General features: G+C 40.6%; 2 protein-coding genes across 2 annotated transcripts; one reads left to right on the top strand and one right to left on the bottom strand.

Annotated features, from left to right (window-relative positions):
* Positions 1-381: 381 nt before the first annotated feature.
* caprin1b (cell cycle associated protein 1b) lies at positions 382-12,948 on the bottom strand. Its single transcript, XM_086074429.1, has 19 exons — positions 12,446-12,948; positions 9,246-9,453; positions 8,446-8,610; positions 8,140-8,202; positions 7,969-8,055; positions 7,634-7,863; positions 7,416-7,498; positions 3,844-4,059; positions 3,717-3,769; positions 3,545-3,628; positions 2,775-2,945; positions 2,369-2,477; positions 2,236-2,300; positions 2,055-2,144; positions 1,730-1,870; positions 1,446-1,599; positions 1,205-1,381; positions 1,012-1,118; positions 382-918 (listed from the first exon to the last, which is right to left on the bottom strand). The coding sequence occupies exons 3-19, from the start codon at positions 8,608-8,610 to the stop codon at positions 832-834; spliced, it is 2,082 nt and encodes a 693-aa protein (XP_085930555.1). The 5' UTR covers positions 9,246-9,453; positions 12,446-12,948; the 3' UTR covers positions 382-831.
* Positions 12,949-18,013: 5,065 nt separating this feature from the next.
* On the top strand, positions 18,014-21,836 carry lmo2 (LIM domain only 2 (rhombotin-like 1)). The gene is made up of 3 exons (XM_086073738.1): positions 18,014-18,365; positions 19,476-19,691; positions 21,066-21,836. Exons 1-3 carry the CDS (start codon positions 18,325-18,327, stop codon positions 21,289-21,291), a joined length of 483 nt encoding a protein of 160 aa, XP_085929864.1. The 5' UTR covers positions 18,014-18,324; the 3' UTR covers positions 21,292-21,836.
* Positions 21,837-22,125: the final 289 nt, after the last annotated feature.

Raw genomic sequence — 22,125 nt, 5'->3', positions numbered from 1 at the left:
TTGGTCTTGGAGGTGGATCCATACTATAATCCTATTCTGTATGTAAAATAAACAATGCAAAATCATGCAGAGTACCAGAGTGTTAAGTCTGCCTCATAGTTCTTGGGTTCTGGAACAACATTGTATGGGTTTACTCTAGCCACTTCCCACATAAGTTACCAATGGGTGATCTGTAACCAACTGGCAACAGTCTATAATAGTGGAGCCCATCCCTTTCCCAAAGCCAGATGGGATAGGATTCAGCTCACCATGGCTGTGACCCTCATCCAAAAGTAAGGCATGAGTAAATAGGGTGCAACGTCATGACAGTGAATTTAATACTACATCACACAATTTAATAACAAACTGTAACATTGACAAAAAAGTAAATACAAAGCTGAATCTTGGGTATGCAACACAACTTTATTGAAACCCTTTAAGCAACATCAATTTACAGACAAGGGAGCTTGTTGAACATAAAAACGTTTTTTTCTTCTTCCCAGAACCAAAATGATGACAACTGAGAAAGGGAATTGACTCCCATGGATTGGACCAGCAGTGGCAGGTGCATTTTAATACAAAAAATAACTTATGAAATCTTTCAAGTTTCCAGGAATATTTTTAACACATGGCCTCTGTAAATCACTGATTGCATTTACAGCTTTACTTGTGTCCAGACTAGATGGATTTTATATTTCCAATGTCAAAGCAGCCGCTACTCTGATTGGAGCAGACAGGAACAATACCACTGATGAACATACTGAACAGAGCAAGAGTGAGCTTGGGGAAATGAATAATTTTGGAATTTGGAATTTTCAGTGTGGTGCACTTATTCAGTCATTATGAGGTCTTTCAGGATCTCATTGCCTGACTGCTGCCTCTCGAAGCACCTCTGGGTCCCTGGCCGGCTCCACGCTTGTAGTTCTGTTGGTAACCATCCTTGAGCAGTCAGCGACAAGGGGAACACAAAATAGATTTTAGGGGGGGCTTTTAAGACCAAAATAATAAAATATCAAAGGAGTGCTTTCATACCCTCTGATAATTCCCATTGGAGTAATCCCTGGGCGTGTTGAATTGAGTCTGTCCATAACCAGAGTTGGGAGTGTTTGCGAAAGGAGGGCGATAACCGTCATAGCCACCTAGAAATGAAAATGGGTTTAAAATGTGTTGGTAGGGACACAAACAATGATGCATCCAAAATGGACTACTGCAGGGAAGAGCTAACCTCTGAAGCCATTGGATGAGCCTCTGTAGCCGTTGATCATTCCTCTGGCGTTGCGGGGTCCACCACGTGACATCCCTCTGCTGTTATAGAAGGCCTGAGGCTGCCTGTTGAAGCCTGGGCCTTGCTGCGAAGGCTGCTGATGGCCTCCAGACTGTTCTTGGGAATGGAAGGCGCCAACTAAAAACAAGGGTAAAAAGTCATTCTTGGTTTAAAGCGCCAAATGAAAGACGGGGTTGCCTACCGGGTTGCAGCTGTTCTGGCTGCATCTCTGTTGGTTCCACAGGATGCTGAGGCTGGCTGCTGAAGGCCTGGTTGAAGTTGTTCTGGTACTGGCCGTGCTGGCTCAAAGCCTCCGTCTCACTCGCAGGCGGGACTGGCGCGTTGAGATTGAACACCTAAGCAGGTGATGACAAAACCGGAGAACGTGTTCAGTGTCATGTTTTAAGCTCTAATGCAATTTGCAATGAGAAAAACTTGCATGCTGGGGGACTCATTAAAATCAAAAGTCAAACAAAGCAGTCTTACCGTCTGCATGGACTGGAATGGTGCTGCGTTGACATTGATGCCGCTGCTGTGCGGAGCTTTGGGGACAGGCTGGTAGACGGGGGTCTGGGAGGCAGGGGGGAGGGACGGGGGCGGCTGCTCCGACGGCAAGGACATGGACGTCTGTCCCAAAACAAAGAGATTCTATCAACTGTTTTTTTGTTAGAATGCACAAAGTTCAGTCATCCAAAGCATAGTCGCCCTAACCTTTTGTAGTAGTAATTGGCTATTTGGACAAAATAATGTCATTATAATGCCTCAATTTTCCATTGAGTCCTAAGAACACAGACACTTTTTCCTTGTTTACCTGGATGGGGTCGATGGTTTCTGTTGGTCGGGAATCTGGCGTATGAGAGGTTTGATACATGGGTGGTGGTGTTGGGGAGACGATGGGTACCTGCAAACAGAATCAAAGTCAAGCATGTCCTCTTGTTCAGAGTGGACGAACACAAAAGCAAAAAAATTGTATGGATTGTTGAGTCACTTACACGTGCGGGCTCAGCTTGGACAGGAACACTGTTGTTGGCTTGCGACAGCCGTGAGTCGAGATGAACTAAAAGACATTTGAGGTTTTCGTCAACAAGACGGCATACCCGAGACATTTGTCATCTTCTGGCTTACCTGGTGGACACATCATCTGCGGCAGGTCCATGGTGTGACCGGGCTTCATGGGCTGGGCCGATACAATGGCGGGGTCCATAGGCGGTCCGTCAAAATCCAACATGGAGTCCTAAACCCACAGCTCCAATTAGTGTCATGCAAAACAAACCACCCATCATTCCATTTTCTACACGGGGTCATAGTTCAGCTGGAGCCTATCCCTGCAGACTTTAGGCAAGAGGCGGCGTAGAACTTGATCGGGTCGCCAGCCAATTGAATTGTCAGGCACATACAAACAACCCTTCACATTTACACCTACGGACAATTCAGAGTCTCCAATTAAGCTAACAAGCAACTTTTATTATTATTATTTTTTATTATTATTATTTTTTTTTAGAATGTCCACCTGCTGCCAATCCAGTCTCACCTGCATGAAGTTGTACGTTCCCTGCATCTGTGCCATCAGGTCCTGCACCACCTGCTTCCTGACCATGGGGTCAGTCGGTGGCAAAGGAGTCACCAGGGTTAACGGTTGGCTCTCCATGGCAATAGGGGGAGGGGCCTGTTGCACCGGCTGCTGCTGCATAGCAGCGATCACCTGCGAGGCACACAAACAGCAGCAAACTTGTGATGCGTGCGCGCTCATTTTTTTTCTTCCGGGGAGTGATTACATAGGCAACATAGCGCATGAAAATGTAGGCTACTAAATAAGTGCATGAACCCAAGTTTTCGTGGCTGGGGTCCCATTTCTAGCGTGCTACTAGCACTTTTTCCTCGAGCACACGCTACAGAAGCTAACACCTGGCTGCGTCAATTTGTGGCACGAATGGGAGGAAGGCTTTCGACCGCTTTTAAAACGAACCATGTCCAGCGCCACTTGATTCATTACGGTGTGGATGTATTGAAGCAAGACACACGGAACGCATCCTATATCTTACGCCTGAAATCCGGCACTGCGCCGGAGTTCTATAAGCTCTGTGAATTAAGAGTCAAAGGGCCATTTAACTTCAAAATTCAAATACCCACGAGCATGTCAAATTTGAAACTGAACCTAAATGAAAATACTTAAAGAGAAAAATTCTAAAATGACAACAAATTAAATGGCAACCCACCAGCCCATCCATTAAAAAAAAAGTTTTCAAAAAAAGACAATGAAGGAAAATGATGTGGCAAAGAGGTCAAAAAGTTGCAGCGCACCTCAGTTTCTGTGGTCCACTCCTCCGCTTGTTCCTGTTCGCTGCTGCTGAATGTGACATCTGGAATGAACTGTCTGTTTACAAACTGGAAGCAAAATGAAGAAAAAGCAAACATCAGTACTGGAGTCCGTCGGAAAAAGCTTCACTGGCAGGAAAAACATTTAACCACGAACCTCTTTTGTTTCCACTGCAATGGGCTCGATGTACTCTTCGATGATTTCGGTTTCTGTAAAGCGAGAAACTTCCTGCTAAACATGGTCCACATTACGTTGCGAGGCTTCAGAGAAATGTCGACGCTACCTGCATCCACGGGCTGCTCTTCAGCTTCGGACGACTGAGCCGCCGTTTCTGTTACCGAGGTCGCCGCTGCCACTTCGACTTGCACTTCCTCCTGCTCGGCAGCCTCAGCCTCGCCCCCCTCCTCCTCTTCCACACACACGCCATTTTGGTGACTTGGAACTTGGTCGAAGTAACCGCTCAGCAAAAGCTGCTCTAACTTCTCCTTCAGCGCCTTGTCTATATGCAAGTGACAAAAAGTGACAAAATGACCACAATCAACAAGATTTCTAATTGTATGCATGGTTTCAGAGCTGAAATATAACTATATTTATATAGATGACCAACAGGCACCTACCGCCATGAAAATTAAAGACATCATTTTTAGCCAATGATGAGCTCTCAATACAGTCATGCATATGTGAAGTATTTGAATCCCAACATTTGGGATCATTTTACAGTGAACACAAGAAAAAGCAGATTCTAATCAAAATAAAAACTCATCAAAAGCAGTCAAGCCCCCCCAGCTCGAAAATGTGCATGCCACAATTTAGGGCCACTGGACTGCAAGGCTCCATCACTTTTAGTTGTCAGTCAGCAGTTATCTAACAGGACAATAATGACATCAAATGCAAAAAAGTATGGAGATGCCGGACCATTGAGAGCTCTTTAACACACTATTAAAATTATACACTGAATCCGAATAAATATAGGATAAAACAAAAGCCTAACAGTGGCATTCTTAACTAATTTGACATTGTCTACTAAAGTTTTGTTGACAGTTGAGGAGAGAATTACAAAATGAAGACATAAGGAGACAAGGGCATGAATGACCATTTCTAGATGAGAAAAAAAGGTAATGTCATCAAAAGTTTACAAATATGTTTGGAGATGAAAAAAAGTAGGAACGCACCCTTGCAAAAACATCTTTGCGGCGGCAGCTGATAAATGACTATCAATGTACGTATTCCCCAGATAGCAAAGAGATTATCATGCACAGACTATTTGAATATCCAATTACAAGCAGCAGCTGGCCTGAGTAGATTTTCACTCGACTGCAAACTCGTTTCAGCAAGCCAGGAAACAGCACATAAGCTGCAATACAATGGTGAATTGTTATGGACTACAAAACAAGCAACGTCATTATTCAAGCTGGATAGCTTCCAATCTTTCGCACTACATTCACCATACGAAGGTTGCCAGAAAGACCATGAGAGCCCAGGTCACTCAACGAGGTAAAATGTTAGTCCTGAATGCCTACACAGTACTAGTTCACCAGTGTACAACCACTGAGCTAACACGTGAAGCGAAACCACAGGTGACAAGGCAGCCGGCAAAATGCCCCGCTGCGGAGTAAGAATTAGCTCATAGCATTTTGGCACGATTCGCAGATGAGCACCAGATATGGTTGTTTGGTGCTCATTTTTGTCCCCCGAACCGCCAACCTCATGGATGAACTTGACGATTTATGGCACATTTGGGCAAGGTTTTTTGCTAATAGGTGTAGAATAGATATTGTATGTCAATCTAATATAACTGAATAAGCTTTTTTGTTTTTTATTTTATAATTCTACTTAGTGAATTTATATTTACTGTGTTGCACGGCCCATTCAAAAAACTACCGGTAATTGCACACACCTGACTTGCAGTATGCCTATGATCAGCTAGCACCGTTCTTTTTTTTTTTTTGTACCACTCGACACGTACAGACATCCTTTGGACTGTCAAAACTGTGGCAGAATAACACAGATAAAGCATCAAAGCTGCACAGATCTCCTGCACACATTTGGCCAACTCATGGCGAATGGCCAAATAGCTGATTAGCTAGTCAAGCTAGCTGCCACAATGGTTGCTGTCAGGCTTCTCTATGCAACGCGCCGCAAGCGTTGACTTCAAAATAAAACTGAAACAAGTATTACTGTACAGTACATGGCAACATCTTAATTAGCTTTTATTTTGAAGTTAGCACTTGTGGCGGCTTACTTGACTTTGAAGTCATGGCGCTGGCCTATTTTATCCCTTAGTGTGCACAAAGTAGTTTTTGTACAGGATACCGGTGCCGGTACCGTACCTCGATGTTTTTTTTTTTTTTTTAGCACCAGTACATATAAAAATTAATGCGAGGCCGCCCGCCATCTCCGTTTTAAAGGCGGGTACGCAGACACGCATGGCCGCCTGTCTCCTGATATGCGGAAAACGCCTTAAGCAGCACGCCTCTTTCAGCTGGTGTGCAAGAGGGCTCAGGAAGATGGCTTCACGCTCTGAACACTTACAAGCTCTCTGGCAGTGCACTCCTCGTTGGGAAGCATAACGAGCTAATTAAGGCTTCACACATTGGACACTGAAGCGCTTGCTGGCTGTACACTCCTCGTTGAGAAACAAGACGCACTAATTGAGTGCAGCTTGCTGGCTATCCACTCCTTGTTGAAAAGTATGACAAGCAAAGTGTCACACGAAACTTTTTTCCTTACGTGGCCGACATGACGTTTTGTAACGAGAGCAAATGTCTTTCACGAGAAACAGAAGAAAAAGCAACAATCATTCCTGCAGTGGACTCACGGTGCGTTCAATGAACAGCCACACAGTAGAAAATCACAGGTATGCACAGAAAAAGCCGAAATGACTGATAGAGCGACAGGTTGTGACACATTTTTTTACCCTTGCCTTAAAAAAATTAATCGAGTGAATTATTTTGATCCCAGTTTAATATTTGATTACGCATTGGACTAATTGGGGACGTAATGGAGAAGAGCAAAGACATGCACGCAGACTCAAGCAACGTTACATTGAGTCATTGCAATGCCACTGAATTACCAATATTTAAAACGGATGACATCAAATGCAGTCAAATACAGTATTTCAAGAATATGGCATGCAATGTGAAAGAACATACAATATATACAGTATTTACATAAATTAACATATATACATCCTAATATTTTGGATTAATAAAAAATTTAATTTATTTGAAGTTCTTTTGTCAGTCTTAATTTAACTGCTTTTGCCGATGTTTTAGATTTTTGCTGAGGTACCGTTTCAGTACCGGTATCGGGGTATTTTATGCAGGTAATAGTATGGAAGTCAAAATGTTGGTATTGTGACATTTTGTAGTCTGCTGACAGGCACTGTTTGTTTGCCTTGAAGACATGGCGGCATACAACAGAGGTGCTAGTTTTCTAAAGAGCCGACATTTTGTCAGTCATTGGAAACTGCTGCGGGTTTGGCAGTGTGAAAATGAGATTATAGAAATAAAAGTCAGCTCCAACGTATGTTTAAAGGGTATTGAAATCAAAATGAGTAGCGTGGCTGTATTATTTCAGGATTTGAAATTACGACTTTGAAAACTATTTCTAAGAAAAAGACACGATGAGAACAAACAATCAGGAGTCAATCACGTTTGCAAACGGTCATAAATCAACACGCTGATCCACTTCAATGGTGGTAACTGTTGCAAAAAACTATATATAATCTAGTCTGTACTAAACTCATCAGATAATATGGCCTGATAACAGGTTACACCATTTGGTCATTTGAAATGAAATGTGCCTAACTGCTTGACTTTTTGTCCCAGATTTCAATTTCCAGTGAGGACTTACATGTTGTGCCAACCACAGCCTTGTCCTTGCCTTCCAGCAGGTCCCAAAGATGCACAGACGCCCCCTCGTACTGGTCAACCAACCTGAGCGGATGAGAACAAGTTACCTAAAAAACCTGGATGAGATTAAGTTATTTTAAAAGGAAAAGTTAATTTAAAAAAAAAAAAGGAAAAAAGAAGAACAAAGATTCATGCTCATGTCTGAAGTGTTTTACCAACCTGATTTTTTGGTCACGGTCTGGCCCCACCAACTTGTAGAACTCGTCGAAGGCCGTCAGGTCCACATCTGTGAGCAGCATCGAGCCCTGCTTCAGGTCCTGCCGCACCATCTCGTCTCCCAGCCGGTCGAGGAGAAACTGCAGCTCCAGAACCGTCTTCAGCCTTCTCTGCCCTGCCTCCTCCCGTTGCAGCTGCTCTCGTCGGGCAGATTTCTTCACCGCCTTCTGAATCTGTTGATGACGACGACAAATTCACAGGAAACGTGCTGATTCACGCTACTATTCGTACTCCTAGAATTGAAGAAAGACTCCTAAAACCCACAAGCCCATCCTTACATCTTGACCAAGAGCAACGAACGTCTTCTGCAGCTCTCGGGCAAATTCCAAGTTATTGACCACTTCCTGGTATTTGCATAGGGCCTCCTGGTATGAGAAAGGACAGAAAAATTAGTCGTTCTGGCTGTTGTGGTGTACAGACTACATACATATAAATGCTCATGTTCTCACCAGCTGGTCCTGGTTAAGACTCTCGCCTTTGTCCTTACGGACTCTATAATCGTCCAGTTTGCTCTGTTACAGACAGAAAGTCAAATGTTATTTCACAGGTACTGTGGCTAAGGGAAAAAATAAAGAGACACAAGGACAAACGGGGTTGGCGCTAAAGCTGCGTTGGACGTATACTAAAGGAAGCAGGGCGGAAAGATAGTTTAATGCAAAGGGTGGAAGGATGAAAAAAAAAAAAGCAGGGATGTGGGATATATAACAGTATCGCTAGTACCAGAATGGGTGCGTGCCTAGTCACACGCCGTTTACCTTTTTCTTCTCCATGTTGCGGGCCTTCTTATCAATGACTTGGAGCACTTGTTTCAGGACTTCAGACGGCCCGCTGAGCGGGTGGCTGCCCACGACGCCTGGAGCGGATCCCACATCTGGGCTGGCAGACTGCGCTGTCGCATTGGCATTCATCGCAGAGGGCATCTGACAAATGACAATTCAGAAGTTAAAGAGCCCCCCAAAACAATATAGGGGATAGTGACTTTACACTTGCAGGAGTCGATCAAAATTGAAAACAAAAGCTGCTTGAGGACTGTGAAATGTCAAGCATATTACAAACAGAAAAATGACGGACACAGAATGTTGGCAGTGTTACAGTAAAATTAATGACGTCATAGGTGGCTGTCACGAGATTTTTACAGTGGGTTCAATTCGTCTTCGTCAAGCAATTCAGTGTACTAAATGTTCTCAATGGCACAGCAACACTCAATGTGATAAACTCACCCAGGAAGACAATTAACTTAAGCCAACGTTACCATAACCGCTAAAGAGAGTCAAGTATTGCGGGGAAAAATTTGGACTCATAGATTGGGTTTATACTCGCTTTTTGAACGAGACATGATAATAAAATGGGTTTGGTCGGGTCTTTGCCCCACTGTGCTGAGTTGCCCGGTGATCTGTGAGGTTTGCTAAAATGTCCGCAACGCTGTTAGCATAGCCCGTTAGCCATTATAGCCTTATCACGCACTGCTTGCTTGCTCGCCTCGCGGTGCGTGTTAGCTTAGCAAGCCGGCCGAGGCTCACTGTCTCCACGAGGCACGGTGCGACATTTCACCCACCTTGGGTTTTGTGTTTATATCCACCGTGGAGATTTATGGCGAAATGCACAAGAAGGCCAACTGTTCCAGTTGTTCTTTGTTGCTTTTAGTTTCTTTTTGACTCCTTGTGGGATCCGCCCCGCCGGCCTCACCGACAACTGAGACGGCTAGAAGGAGGAAGAAACTCTTTGGCAAGTCGAATGTCCGTTTTGTGCTGTCCAGGATATGCCTGTCGAAGTAAAATGTACAATATGCATTTAAAAATTACATGGTTATTATTTCAGAAATAACAACAACACATATGTATTATAAAAGCGGACTACACGAATTAGACTTCATATAAAAAATAAACACACGTTCTTGTTATCGATTTTGATCAGGCATTTGAGCGTAAGCCTGATAGAGGGAAAATCTGCACAATCATTAGCTTTGATGGGGAAATCCAAACAAATGCTTTATTTTTGCACTTTGCAGACGACTCTTTGTGTATAACACATTTTGAGCAATACAATACAACATTGTAATAAGAATGTTCCACCCAACTACAAATACCATGAATCAATCACATTGTGAAACATTATTGCTTTCACATGGTTTAATATCTTCCTGTTTTTGCAAGCATTAATTTGGAAAACGTCTCTAAATGTATACTGCAGTGCAATAAATAAAGAAAGCGTAAATAAAGCGTTTTTCTTCTAAAAACAAATTGTGTTCAAAAGAGTGATCATTTGCATCACAAAACCCCAAACTAGAAAAAAGTCAGACACCATTAACGCCTGGCACTATTTTCTGTTCGTATCACTGCATCCAGCTGACAGACGCGCACTAATCTCTTTGGAAATGTTTACCTGACGCAAGAGAGCTGAACTACTCAGTGAACTACTGAGATTTGTATATAACTTTAAAATTGTGTAAACTGTATTATATTATTCTATATGTAAAAATAGTGCGGACGTGTAATTTTCCGGGCTGTACGAATAAAAATATCCCTGAATCTGCGCACCCTTTTCACCGTTTTCCGAGCACGAACATTGGCTTAAGGCAATTTTTATGGAGGTAAATTTGGTGCAAAACTAACTTGTGCAAAAAATTTGTACCTGTAGAAAAAAGTCTAAATTTGTATCTGTAAAAGTCGTGATTTGTATCTGTAAAAAAAATGTGTGCCTGTAAAAAAAAAATTTGTGTCTGTAAAAGAAATTTGTACCTGTAAAAAAAAAATGTGTATGTGTAAAACAAATTTGTATCTGTAAAAACAAATTTGTACCTGTAAAAGTCATGATTTGTATCTGTACAAAAAAAATTCGTACCTGTATTAAAAGTATAAATTTGTATCTGTAAAAGTTGCGATTTGTACCTGTAGAAATGACAACTTGTAGTCAAAGAAGTCGCCACTAGGAGTCACAAGTGGGTTTTCTGCTGCTGTACTGTGACGTGAGTTTTGCCCCAATTGTTGCGCTACAAATGTAGCAAAACTAATTTGTACTTGTAGAGCGCCTGATTTGTACTTGTAAAGAAGGGGGCGGGCTCTGGTGCAATGAAGGGTTGTTTTGACCAATCAAGTGAGAAGGATTTGAGCGGATTGGAGCGCAACCTCATTGGTTTAGCGAACGACGGTGGCGGGACTCGCGGAAGGATACAAGCAGGACACATCGTCGCCAACCAACATACATATTAAGAATACTTCAGTCGACTGAAGTATTCTTCCTCAACATACATATTAAGAATACTGAAGTATTCTTCCTCAACATACATATTAAGAAGTATTCTTAATATGTATGTTGGTTGGCGACGATGTGTCCTGCTTGTATCCTTCCGCGAGTCCCGCCACCGTCGTTCGCTAAACCAATGAGGTTGCGCTCCAATCCGCTCAAATCCTTCTCACTTGATTGGTCAAAACAACCCTTCATTGCACCAGAGCCCGCCCCCTTCTTTACAAGTACAAATCAGGCGCTCTACAAGTACAAATTAGTTTTGCTACATTTGTAGCGCAACAATTGGGGCAAAACTCACGTCACAGTACAGCAGCAGAAAACCCACTTGTGACTCCTAGTGGCGACTTCTTTGACTACAAGTTGTCATTTCTACAGGTACAAATCGCAACTTTTACAGATACAAATTTATACTTTTAATACAGGTACGAATTTTTTTTTGTACAGATACAAATCATGACTTTTACAGGTACAAATTTGTTTTTACAGATACAAATTTGTTTTACACATACACATTTTTTTTTTACAGGTACAAATTTCTTTTACAGACACAAATTTTTTTTTTACAGGCACACATTTTTTTTACAGATACAAATCACGACTTTTACAGATACAAATTTAGACTTTTTTCTACAGGTACAAATTTTTTGCACAAGTTAGTTTTGCACCAAATTTACCTCCATAAATTTTGGCTTCTTGCCATCGGCCTCAATGTGCACACGACACTCACGAAAATAAAAAAAAGCTTCGTTTGTGTAGCGCGCACTTCAGAGAAGAGGATTATGTTGCCTCACACCCAGGACGGAGGAAAAAACATGTTTTGAAGAGTGCTGCTGTCCCTGCATCCCAGTTAAGGTCAAAGGTGTGTCGCCATGTTTACAAAAGAACAGGCCATCAAAGCAGCTAGTAGTTGTGTTTTGCAAATCATTCAATGTCATAAAACCAGTGGCGCTTCTACAAAACACAATTTATTATTTGTAGATTTGTATTATTGTTGTTAGCAAATAATAACGTGATTCAATGTTTCTATGAGTAGTCCATGCTTCCAGACACAGTACAGGCTATATGTCAGGTGTATACGAGTTTCTAAGTGTAATCAGTCATAAGACAATATTCCAAATTGTCAGAAAGACTGTGGATGTGGATTTATGTAAGTTGTACTATAAAAATGTTGTGGAATAATTGTACAGAATATTTGTCACAGTTACAAATTGTATAAACTAAGTAAAAGTTACGATTTTGTATAACTGCTTGTGTGTTTGTTTGTAAAGCATGAATCCTTTCTATTCCATCTTCTAAACTACAATGCATTTTTTTTCTAATTAGATATGCACTCCTGTTACAATGGCTGCAACATTAGAGTCTGAACCCAGTGTGGAATTAAAACCTGAAGAAATTGAGCAAAATCAGTCAACCCCTCTGAAGTCCAGATCTGACCATGACATGAGCACTTGATTGTGGCAGAAATTGTTTCTAAAACAAATACACACATCATCAACATCTGGTACATACTTGGCCCTACCTCCCACCTGGACACAATCGCAGGCAAGAACAAGTTCCCATCTTGTGCATGCAATTTGTCTGAAAATAAAGGCAATTTCACAAGGTCAAAATATGATGAACATCTTCCTCTGACGTGAGCATTGCGGGCGAAGAAAATAGAGGTGACTGGTCTGAGAGGAAGTGGCTTGCCAACGAGTCTGCACGTTTCTAGGCCTTAAGCGTCCTTTAAGCAGCGAAATGACACCGCAGTTGGATTTAACTGTAAAACGAAACACACGACGTTAAGAATTACATCCATTGTATATTTAAATACTAAAAACATGCTTCGTTTTTAAAACATCGCTAGCCTAGCGCTAATGCTAAAAGCGAAGGTAGGATCCCATTCAAATGCTAACAAGAAGTTAGCATCGACGTCGCGAGTGTTTTTCCTTCAAATAACAAATATCCACACACAAATCTTGTGGGAACACCCACCCACAGGTGAGATAACACTACGCAAAGGCACATTTTTTTCCCAATGTGTGAAAAACGAGTCATTTTAATAGAATTCAATCGCAACTTTCTTCTGTACTCACTTTAAGTGTGTACGCCATGGATGCACGGCACCACACTGCCCCCAAGAGGCCGAAATGCACGGGAACAGACTTCTTACTGTTTTTTCAGTTGCTATTTTAGTTTATTATTTTATTATTTCCCTTTCTTATTGTTTTAATTTGTCAATGTCCTTTCAAGTTATATTTAAAGGATTCGAAGACTTTCTTTTTTCAAAATCCAAGGATTTTTTTTTGTCTGAATAGTGAACACACATTTCCACATGACATGGTGCAAAATACAATCCCAGAGTTCCCGGTTAGCCTAGTAAATCCCAACACTTGTGAAAATAACACAAGATAAGAATATATAAAATATAAGGTTAATGCTTTACAGCAGTTGTAAACAAGTAAGAATATTTTTATTATTGACATAAATCTACAATAACCTTGTATACTTCATAATTGTTTTTTGATAAGGTCATACTATGGACTGGTCATTCAAAGCAGAGAATCTTAATCGCGAAAGTTTGTCTGTAAATGACACCCATTGAAAATGAATTGGGGGGGGGGTAATTTTATGCATTATATGTATTTTTAAATAATCAGCAGATTAATCGCATATCATATAAATTGCATATCGGTCGGGCCCTAAAAATAAATATTGGTTTGTTCTATATTTTCATCATCCACTCTTTCCGTTATCCAACAGCTGTCTCCACAAATTTGCAGATGTGACCATGGTGAATGTCCTTTTTAATAAATATCTCAAGTTGTAAAGACACTGATGTTGTTCCATAATGGGCCCATATTACACCAACAGAGGGCAGTCAAGATCAGCAATTATTACCAGCCAATTACTGTACTATACTGTAGTGATACTGTGTGGTGGGGAAAGTACACTACATTTGCATTCACTGCATTCATCTACAGTAACTCACCAGTGTTCAAATGTTCTCATGCAACAATCCACGTTTGCAACAAACCAGACTGGTGTCCAAAGAATATTGCAAGCGGCCTTCCTTCTTGTTTTGCCCAAATACAGGAAGCACTTAACATAGCTGCACAGCCTTTTGATTGCACATGTTCCACTGACAGTGTTTTCTTTTCGGGGATAATGCTGATTATAGGAGGATTGTGAGTCCACGTGAAGATTCCGTTTCATCCAATGACTCATTTCCGCAGCCTGTTGTATTTCAATCAGACAATACCACAGCTCGCTGAACATTTTTTAAAGGGGCCTCACTTGTCCTCGAACCTTTTTGATCTTCAGGTTTTAAATTAAGCCAGTTATTACTTCAGGAACACACACACACATTACAGAGCCATTGCGACTGCTCTTGATTAATCAGGTTAAAACTTTGACCAAAGCGTCACCCCCACCACGCCCACCCTGCTTTTTGTTGTTGTTTCATTACAAGCGGATAACCATCTTTATTCTTCCACTAATCGAGGTCATTTTACAGTAATGCTCTTACAAGATGTTTGTTGCAATAGCAGCAACATATCCTTCAGCAACAGGAAATTATTACACAGTGTCTCCTGGTTTCATGTCGGGTTGAATGGGTGGTTGCCGGGAAAGGAAAAAAACTAGCAAGAGGAAGATTGACACCAGTGGGATGTAAAACATTAGTTTGAGTTGTGGAGGTTGATCCACACAGTAGCTACTAGCTAAGTTTGACCTTGTAAAAACAGGAACATGTTTTGTGTTTTTTCAAGGGAAAAACATTCCCATCAACTGACCATCTCTTCATGTTGTTCTTCCAGTTTTTGTTTTTTTTACTATGTGGTGAATGGAAACATCACCAAACACAAAAACCCAGCTCCACCCTGTCGGCAACTTCACCGAGTTGATGAGCTAACGCGGTTAGCTAATGCTAATCTACTGTATAGCCTACGGTTGTTCACCTTCACACTTGATAGGTTGGCAGATCCAACTATTTAACAAGCATTTAAGTAGTTAATTTTCAATAGTAAGTCCCCTTTAGCAGAATCTTCACTTACAAAAGTACAGTATTTGTAAAAATGGCCACACTATATTAAAAAAGAAAGACAAATATTGCTACCTTGTTCACATTGTGGGTTGTTGCTAAGCAATCCTGTGCCAACGAGCTAGTTTTATCACTATGCTGTGGGCTTCATCTTGATATCATGCACACGCATCTGGAGTCAAAGTGTCTTGAATGGTAAGAAGCCATCATGCAAGTGGAGGGTAGGAAGTTAACAACCCCCCCGGAAAGGATTTATGTGCCACTTGCTCATCCGTTGGCCTTTCTGGCTTGGCTTCAAAGGAAGTAGTTATGTGGCCCGCGGTCAAATTTTATCCGGCCCGCAGCCTCTATCATAAAATTGATAACATGTGGCCCTATTTTCCAACGTATAAATTACATGCTAAAAGCAATTTCACATTTACCCACAAGAGGGCAGCAACACTATATCCACTATCCAGCTCCAAGACGTCAAAGCCTTGCTAATTGCTTTGCTAACCGGCTAACGTTATCGTGAAACTAGCATTAATTTAAGTGCTTGGGTGCTCGATTACACTTTTTACAAAGTTCTCGCTGGTACCGCGTTACAGCGGAGCGTGCCAAACTTTTAATAGCAAAACAGCAGGCCTTTTAATGAGTCTCTTGAGAGAACATTGCTACACAGTTAGCCAAACAGGAAGTGATCTGATTGTTACGGCGTGCCGTACGTCAACCGGGAGGAGGAATATTAAATGTGCAGGATAGATACGCGATTCAGAAAATGGATGGATATACTCAAGCGAACACCCTTTTCATCTCTAAATAATATTTGTTTTCACACTGAAGTCCTGAGTTTGGATTTTGACTTTTGAAATCTGCACAATAAATGTTTTCAAAACGACATTACAGTAAGTAGAGCTGATCTTTTATTTTATTTTATTTTTTTAAACTATTTCTGTCTGAAACAGTTTTTGTATCCCCTATTTAGATTCCTAAATACATCTGTGCAAAATATGTCAGTGGTTACTGTACCTCCTTTGTGAACATTTGATAATTTTATTTAGCAGCATACTGGATGCATTTCTCTTTTGATACAGATCTGTTTGTCACTTCAAAATAAAATGAGAAAAGGTAAACAGTCATAGTGTGTTGTCATTTTTTTTTATAGAAAAACTGAAAATATATTGTTATCGTGATATAAAATAGCCTATATCGTGATCGATTTTTTCCATATCAGCCAGCATTACTTCACATGAATGCAGACACGTCGTCTTATTTAAAATGACTAATATTTAAAAAATCATTTAATTAATTTTATTTTAAACCACTTCAGAATAAGATGATTTATTCCTCTTTTTTGAACTTCAAAAGTTCCGTGGACATTTATTTTCAACGATATGCTGTTTCAAATTAATCATACACCGGTGATTATTTATTTATTTATCATTTTACATCTAAAAGTTCAGTGAACATTTAAGTGCCAGTTATATGTCCTGTTTCAAATTAAACCAAAGACATGTTTAAGAATCTTGACATTTAAATGAAAACGTCAAATATGAAAGGCAGATTGGTTTACTAAAATTTGTTTGGATGTAATTGGTGTTCAATGTAAAAAAAGAATGTCAGCTTTAACTTTAAAACGACATTAAATCAATCATCATCATCAACAATTTTAGAGTCCTACAACCTAATCCAAGAAATGCAAACTCCAGCACAGGAGGCCAACAGCTGAGATTCTAACCTCAGAACAGTGAGGCAATTCAGTTAAAAAACTAAGAAGGTTTTCGATTTGAAGAGTGCAGTTTTATCTCCATCAAGAAGCTACGCTGGTGCCACCTTGCTGCCAGGCTTTCCCTGCTTGGCCTACAGCCTATATCCAGAAATTCTACAGTACGTTGTCCAACAACTGTCAAGCCCAAGGATACGTTCAGCTTACATTGCGGCTGACTCTGGCCGGGTGCCGGTCCGAGGTGCTTTATCTGGTGGTCCAGCCCAACTGCTGTGCAGGCAGCCTGGCAGCAGATAAGAGCAGCCAACATCTTAGACAACAACTGTGAGGATATACGCTTTATACAACTGCCACAAGACGCAAATATGGAATGTTATTTTGTGTGAAGGAGTATAAAAAAAATACTGCATTAATTTTGCTGTGTTTTAATCTCAATTTAAAAAAAAAATGGTGTTAATTTTTTATTTATTTTTTTACATTTGTTTTTTTTAGATGTATGTTTAATATTTTTAAAGTCAAAAGTGAAGGAGTTTAAAAAAACTATTGATTTTTTTAAATTTACTTAACTCATATGATTGGTTAATTGGTTTATTGTAAATAATAAAATAAAAATACACAATTTTATTAAATATTTGGTTAATTATAATTAATTAAAAAATAAGTATGGGATATTATTTTAATATTAAAATAAAGTAGGCTACCTTGCATATTTAAAACACACATTTTAAATATTTTTTTAACCTAAGCTATGACCTGGCCCTTCTATATGTAGTGCATGTAAAGACCTCGATTAAGTTATTTTTCCTAACCATGTTAATAATATATTATAATAATATGAGAACTATAAATATCAATATGCAACACTGTATTTCTATAAAGTCTCTACAAGTACTTACAATTTCTGAATAATCACTTGAATGTGAAATATAACTGTCTGAGCTCGTCTTCCGTATCTCGTGACGACGCCCACGTCATCAATAACTTCACAATGTCGTATGTGCAGGTCGGGCCGCCCGTCGTGGTAAGGAAAGAATAGAATAGCTTGTACTGGATTGCATTGGGTTCGCCGCAGTGTATGTTTCATGCGAGCCCATTTCTGTGTCTCATTGTGAAAAGTTAGGAGCAAAATCTAATTACTGAAAGCACGCACTCGCGCACAAGTTGGCACCGAGTGGGACTCATTAGTGTCAGTCACGACGCAAGCTCCTCGCCTGACAGGACAGGACAGGACAGGACAGGACAGGACGAGGCTCAAACCGCCGCTCATTTCCTGCCATTGTCACACAGTCGTGAGCAGGAAGAGGCAGACCTGCGGGGGTTTTGAGGGAGGGCGACGGGGGGGGGTTTGGCGCTTATTGCGTACTGCTGCCCACTTCGTATTTAAACACGATGCTTGCGGACGAGGACGAAGAGGCACGGCATGTTTACGGAGATCCTTCTGTCTGACCTTGCCAAGGACTGAAGCAGAAACACAAACGTGCTTGATGCCCCGTCAGGAAATGACAGCAATCTACGGCATCGCTTCTCTGCCGTTTAAAAGCACCTGAAACACACAAGTGCGCGCGTCGAGAAGGCTACCGTCGAGGTTTTCGGAGGCTGGGGTTAGCAGGTGCTGCACCCCCCACCCACCCCCACCACACGGATCCAGTCATTTGTGGAGGAATGTCGTCGACGATCGAGAGGAAGACGCTGGAAGCCAACGAGTGAGTGTGTCACATTTGATGAGACAAGATGAGCATTTTAAATAATCACAATATATATACATTACTGTAACACATTGGCTTTGTAGAGCCGATCAAGTGTAATGTGGCGCGGAAGTTCAATTCGCAATAGCAAAAGTAGAAAGATTAAAAATGCATCGAACTTTACTTTCGCAATGAATATACTGAAAAGTGTTCCGAATGTAGTTTGAGGTTACGAACGGCACGCAGTGAACTCGTCTGCGCGCTAGTAATGCGTCGTTATGCGGCGCAAGAAGGCACACTGAATTACTTAGCTTTTTATTTATTATTATTATGGCCAAGAAGCGTTTTTCCTATACGGTTATTTACTGTACTGAACAAGTGAGAAACAGCTACCCCATGTGGTGGGAACCAAAATTACATTGATTAAATTAGTCTTATTATTTTACTCCCACTTAAAGGGGCCTTCAACTCATACTCACTGCCTTGCTCAAGGGCACCCCGTCAAGAGAGAAAAAAAAAGTTACCCACATTTGAGCCCTTCAAAGCCTTTATTGTACTAACTTACTATTATGAAGATTATTCTCTCTCTTTTTTTGTTTTAATCAATGAACTAATAGATCCAAATCTAAATGTATTATCTATGGTTGTTAATTTTCCAATTATTCACATTGTGATTAGTAACCAATCAAGTAGCGAACACCATTAACCATCCACAGCTGAGTTCAACAAGTTACTGAAATATATACATTAATTATTAATATATTTGAACTATATAAAAAGTACAAAAAGTAATGAGATATAATGCATAAGTAATTTTCCAATTTTGTATAATTGACCAGCTGATTATATCATCAGCACCAGTACGTTAAGTTATACGTTCTAACAAATATGATCATTCTTTAACTCATAAGCATTAAACCATCTTTTTCATCTGCAGCTAAGTTGGAAGAAAGTTATTAAATTCAGAAATGAATTTTCTCTTACTGTGAACAATGAATACAAATCAAATACAAATTAAAGTCCTTGTAAAAAAGCACGCCAAGAATACCAGGAATGTCTAACGGGACAAGCTACAAAAACAATCAGCAGCATTACATGACTTGTGTGCTGCGTTTGCATCACGCGCAGGGAGCCGGTGGACGAGGTCCTGCAGATGCCTCCTTCTCTGCTGACGTGCGGCGGCTGCCAACAGAGCATCGGCGACCGCTTTTTCCTCAAGGCCATCGAGCAGTACTGGCACGAGGACTGCCTCAGCTGCGACCTCTGTGGCTGCCGCCTCGGGGAGGTCGGACGCCGCCTCTACTACAAGTTGGGAAGGAAACTGTGTCGCAGAGACTACCTAAGGTTAGTCTGTCTGTTTTAAAGGAGAATTTTTATATATATATAAAAAAAAAAAATAAAGAAATCACAATTTAAACAGTTTCGATTTGCCTAAATAACATGAGGCGTTTGTCAAAGTGTTCAAGAATAAAGAATTGAAAATGCACTATGCAGCATTTTTGTGTTGCCCCGCCTTGTATACTGCTGGGCCAATGGCGAGCATTCATCATGACGATGGGGTGGGGGTTAAGTGGTTATGCACAACAAATGACTTCCTACTTCCTGAAACAGAGTGCAGCAACTGAAAACCCCCCCAAAAAAACAGACATCAATAAAGACAATCTCAATGTGTTTTTACATTTTCACTTGTGAAAGCAGCACATCACAAGCTACACATCCCTTATTACATGCCGCAATTGAAAATAGATGCTTTGGGCTGTTTAATGTCACTCTCAATTAAAGCTTACTGCCCAACTAAATATTAAAAAGAATTACAGCCATATTTTTATGCTACTTCAGCTTACTGAGCCTACCTAGAAAACGGTACACTCTAAAAACAGTTGGGTCAAAAATGGACCGATCCTCTACTTGGGTCGATTTGACCCAACTTTGAGTCAAGAAATGGATCTTTCAGCGTAAAACAACTCATAAATTGTGGTCAGATCCTTTACTTGGGTCAAAAAATGGGGTCATTTTGTATAAAACAACCCAGAAAGTTGGGTCAAATTGACCCATAATCTGGATCGGTCCATTTTTGAACCATAATTGAATTATTTATGACCCAACTGTTTTTAGAGCGCAGGGTCAAAAATACGCCAAATAGGGTGCATAAGGGACTGACCCATCTTTTCGGGTTATTTATTTAACCCAAAAGGTTTGGGTCAATTGAACCCACAAAACAACCACATGCTTTGTATAGCACAACCACATTGTGGGTGTGTTTCTACATAACCCAACTTTGGGTCAACTGACTAACCCACAGACAACAACAATATTGTGGGTTGTTTTGTATAAAACAACCCAACTTTTTCAATTTATTTATTTAACCCAAAAAGTCGAGTCAAATGAATAACATACACAAAACCCAATTTGTGTCAAATGTATAAACCACATAACAACCCAACTTTTTGGTTTTGTTCACCCAAAATGTTGGGTACTTTGGTCAAATGAATAACCCCAAAAATAGCCCAATGTTTGAAGTTTTTTTGTTACCAACCCATTTTTTTTGTGGATTATTCATTTGACCCAACGTTTTGACTTAAACGAATAACCCAAAAACTTTTCCCACCTCCACGTGCATTAGACAAACTACACACTACAGAACCTTTATGCTGTAATGCGTAGCTTGTCTCACTTGGAAGTAGCCTTTCTAATATTTCACGCTTTCCTTTCTGCAAGGCTTTTCGGTCAAGACGGCCTGTGTGCGTCCTGCGAGAAGAGGATCCGAGCCTTCGAGATGACCATGCGCGTGCGGGACAAAGTGTATCACCTGGAATGCTTTAAGTGTGCCGCCTGCCAGAAGCACTTCTGCGTTGGCGACCGCTACCTGCTTATCAACTCAGACATTGTCTGCGAGCAGGACATCTTTGAGTGGACCAAACTCACCAATAACAGTATGGTATGAGCAACAATGGCCATTTCGGATCTCCTGGACTTTTTTTAATCGCTGATTTTGCAGATGAACAACAAATAATACACAGACCTTTCCCAGCTTCCCACAGACTTGGGACTGCCTCGCCTTTTCATGTGGAAAGTGTTTTACACAAATGTGGGGGAAGCTACTGATCACTGCACTATGACTGGCAGCTTTTTATCTCAGGCCTCACAAATGCAAAACAATCGTAATTTACATGCAATAACAGGTATTTGTTAGTCTTATGGCACTTTTGCAAAATGGGGCAAAATTACAGCAACCAGCAGTTTGATTTGTCTTGCACAAAATTACACACATTTTGCATTGTAGACTTTTTTTGTTTTGTTTTTACTGCATCATGATGATTTTTTTTGTTTTGTTTTTACTGCATCATGATAAAATTGTTTTTATTAAATGTTAGTATCATCACAGAGGATCTGAGGAGAATTATAACTCTCCAAACATGCATTCAAAATGTTTCGAATATTTTTTAAATAGATTTATTCAATCAATACATTAAAATTTTGAGGAAAAACGTTTCCAGTGCTGTTTGTTGCATGCATCCACACTGCGGGAGCGTTTTATCTAGAAACGCAGGGGTGTCTATTCATCCTCACACTCCTTCCAATAGGCAATACCATTGTATTTACCACGTTTAGCCACAAGAGGTCAGTAGAAGATTTATAAATGTCCGTCAATCTTTTACAATTCAAAGAATGGGTCGGGCTTTATTACCTTACCAGGCAGATAATGTTTGAATATGGACGTAATAATTTAGTTTGCAAATGTACTGCACAGGTTAATTGGGAAACTAAATTCCAACTT

Source organism: Leptonotus elevatus, chromosome 4 (assembly GCF_054856555.1).
Source record: "Leptonotus elevatus isolate MCC_2025b chromosome 4, RoL_Lele_1.0, whole genome shotgun sequence".
In the NCBI taxonomy this organism is placed as follows: Eukaryota; Metazoa; Chordata; class Actinopteri; order Syngnathiformes; family Syngnathidae; genus Leptonotus; species Leptonotus elevatus.
The sequence above is the reverse complement of the archived record's forward strand: the minus strand, read 5'-3'. Positions and strand labels throughout refer to the sequence as shown.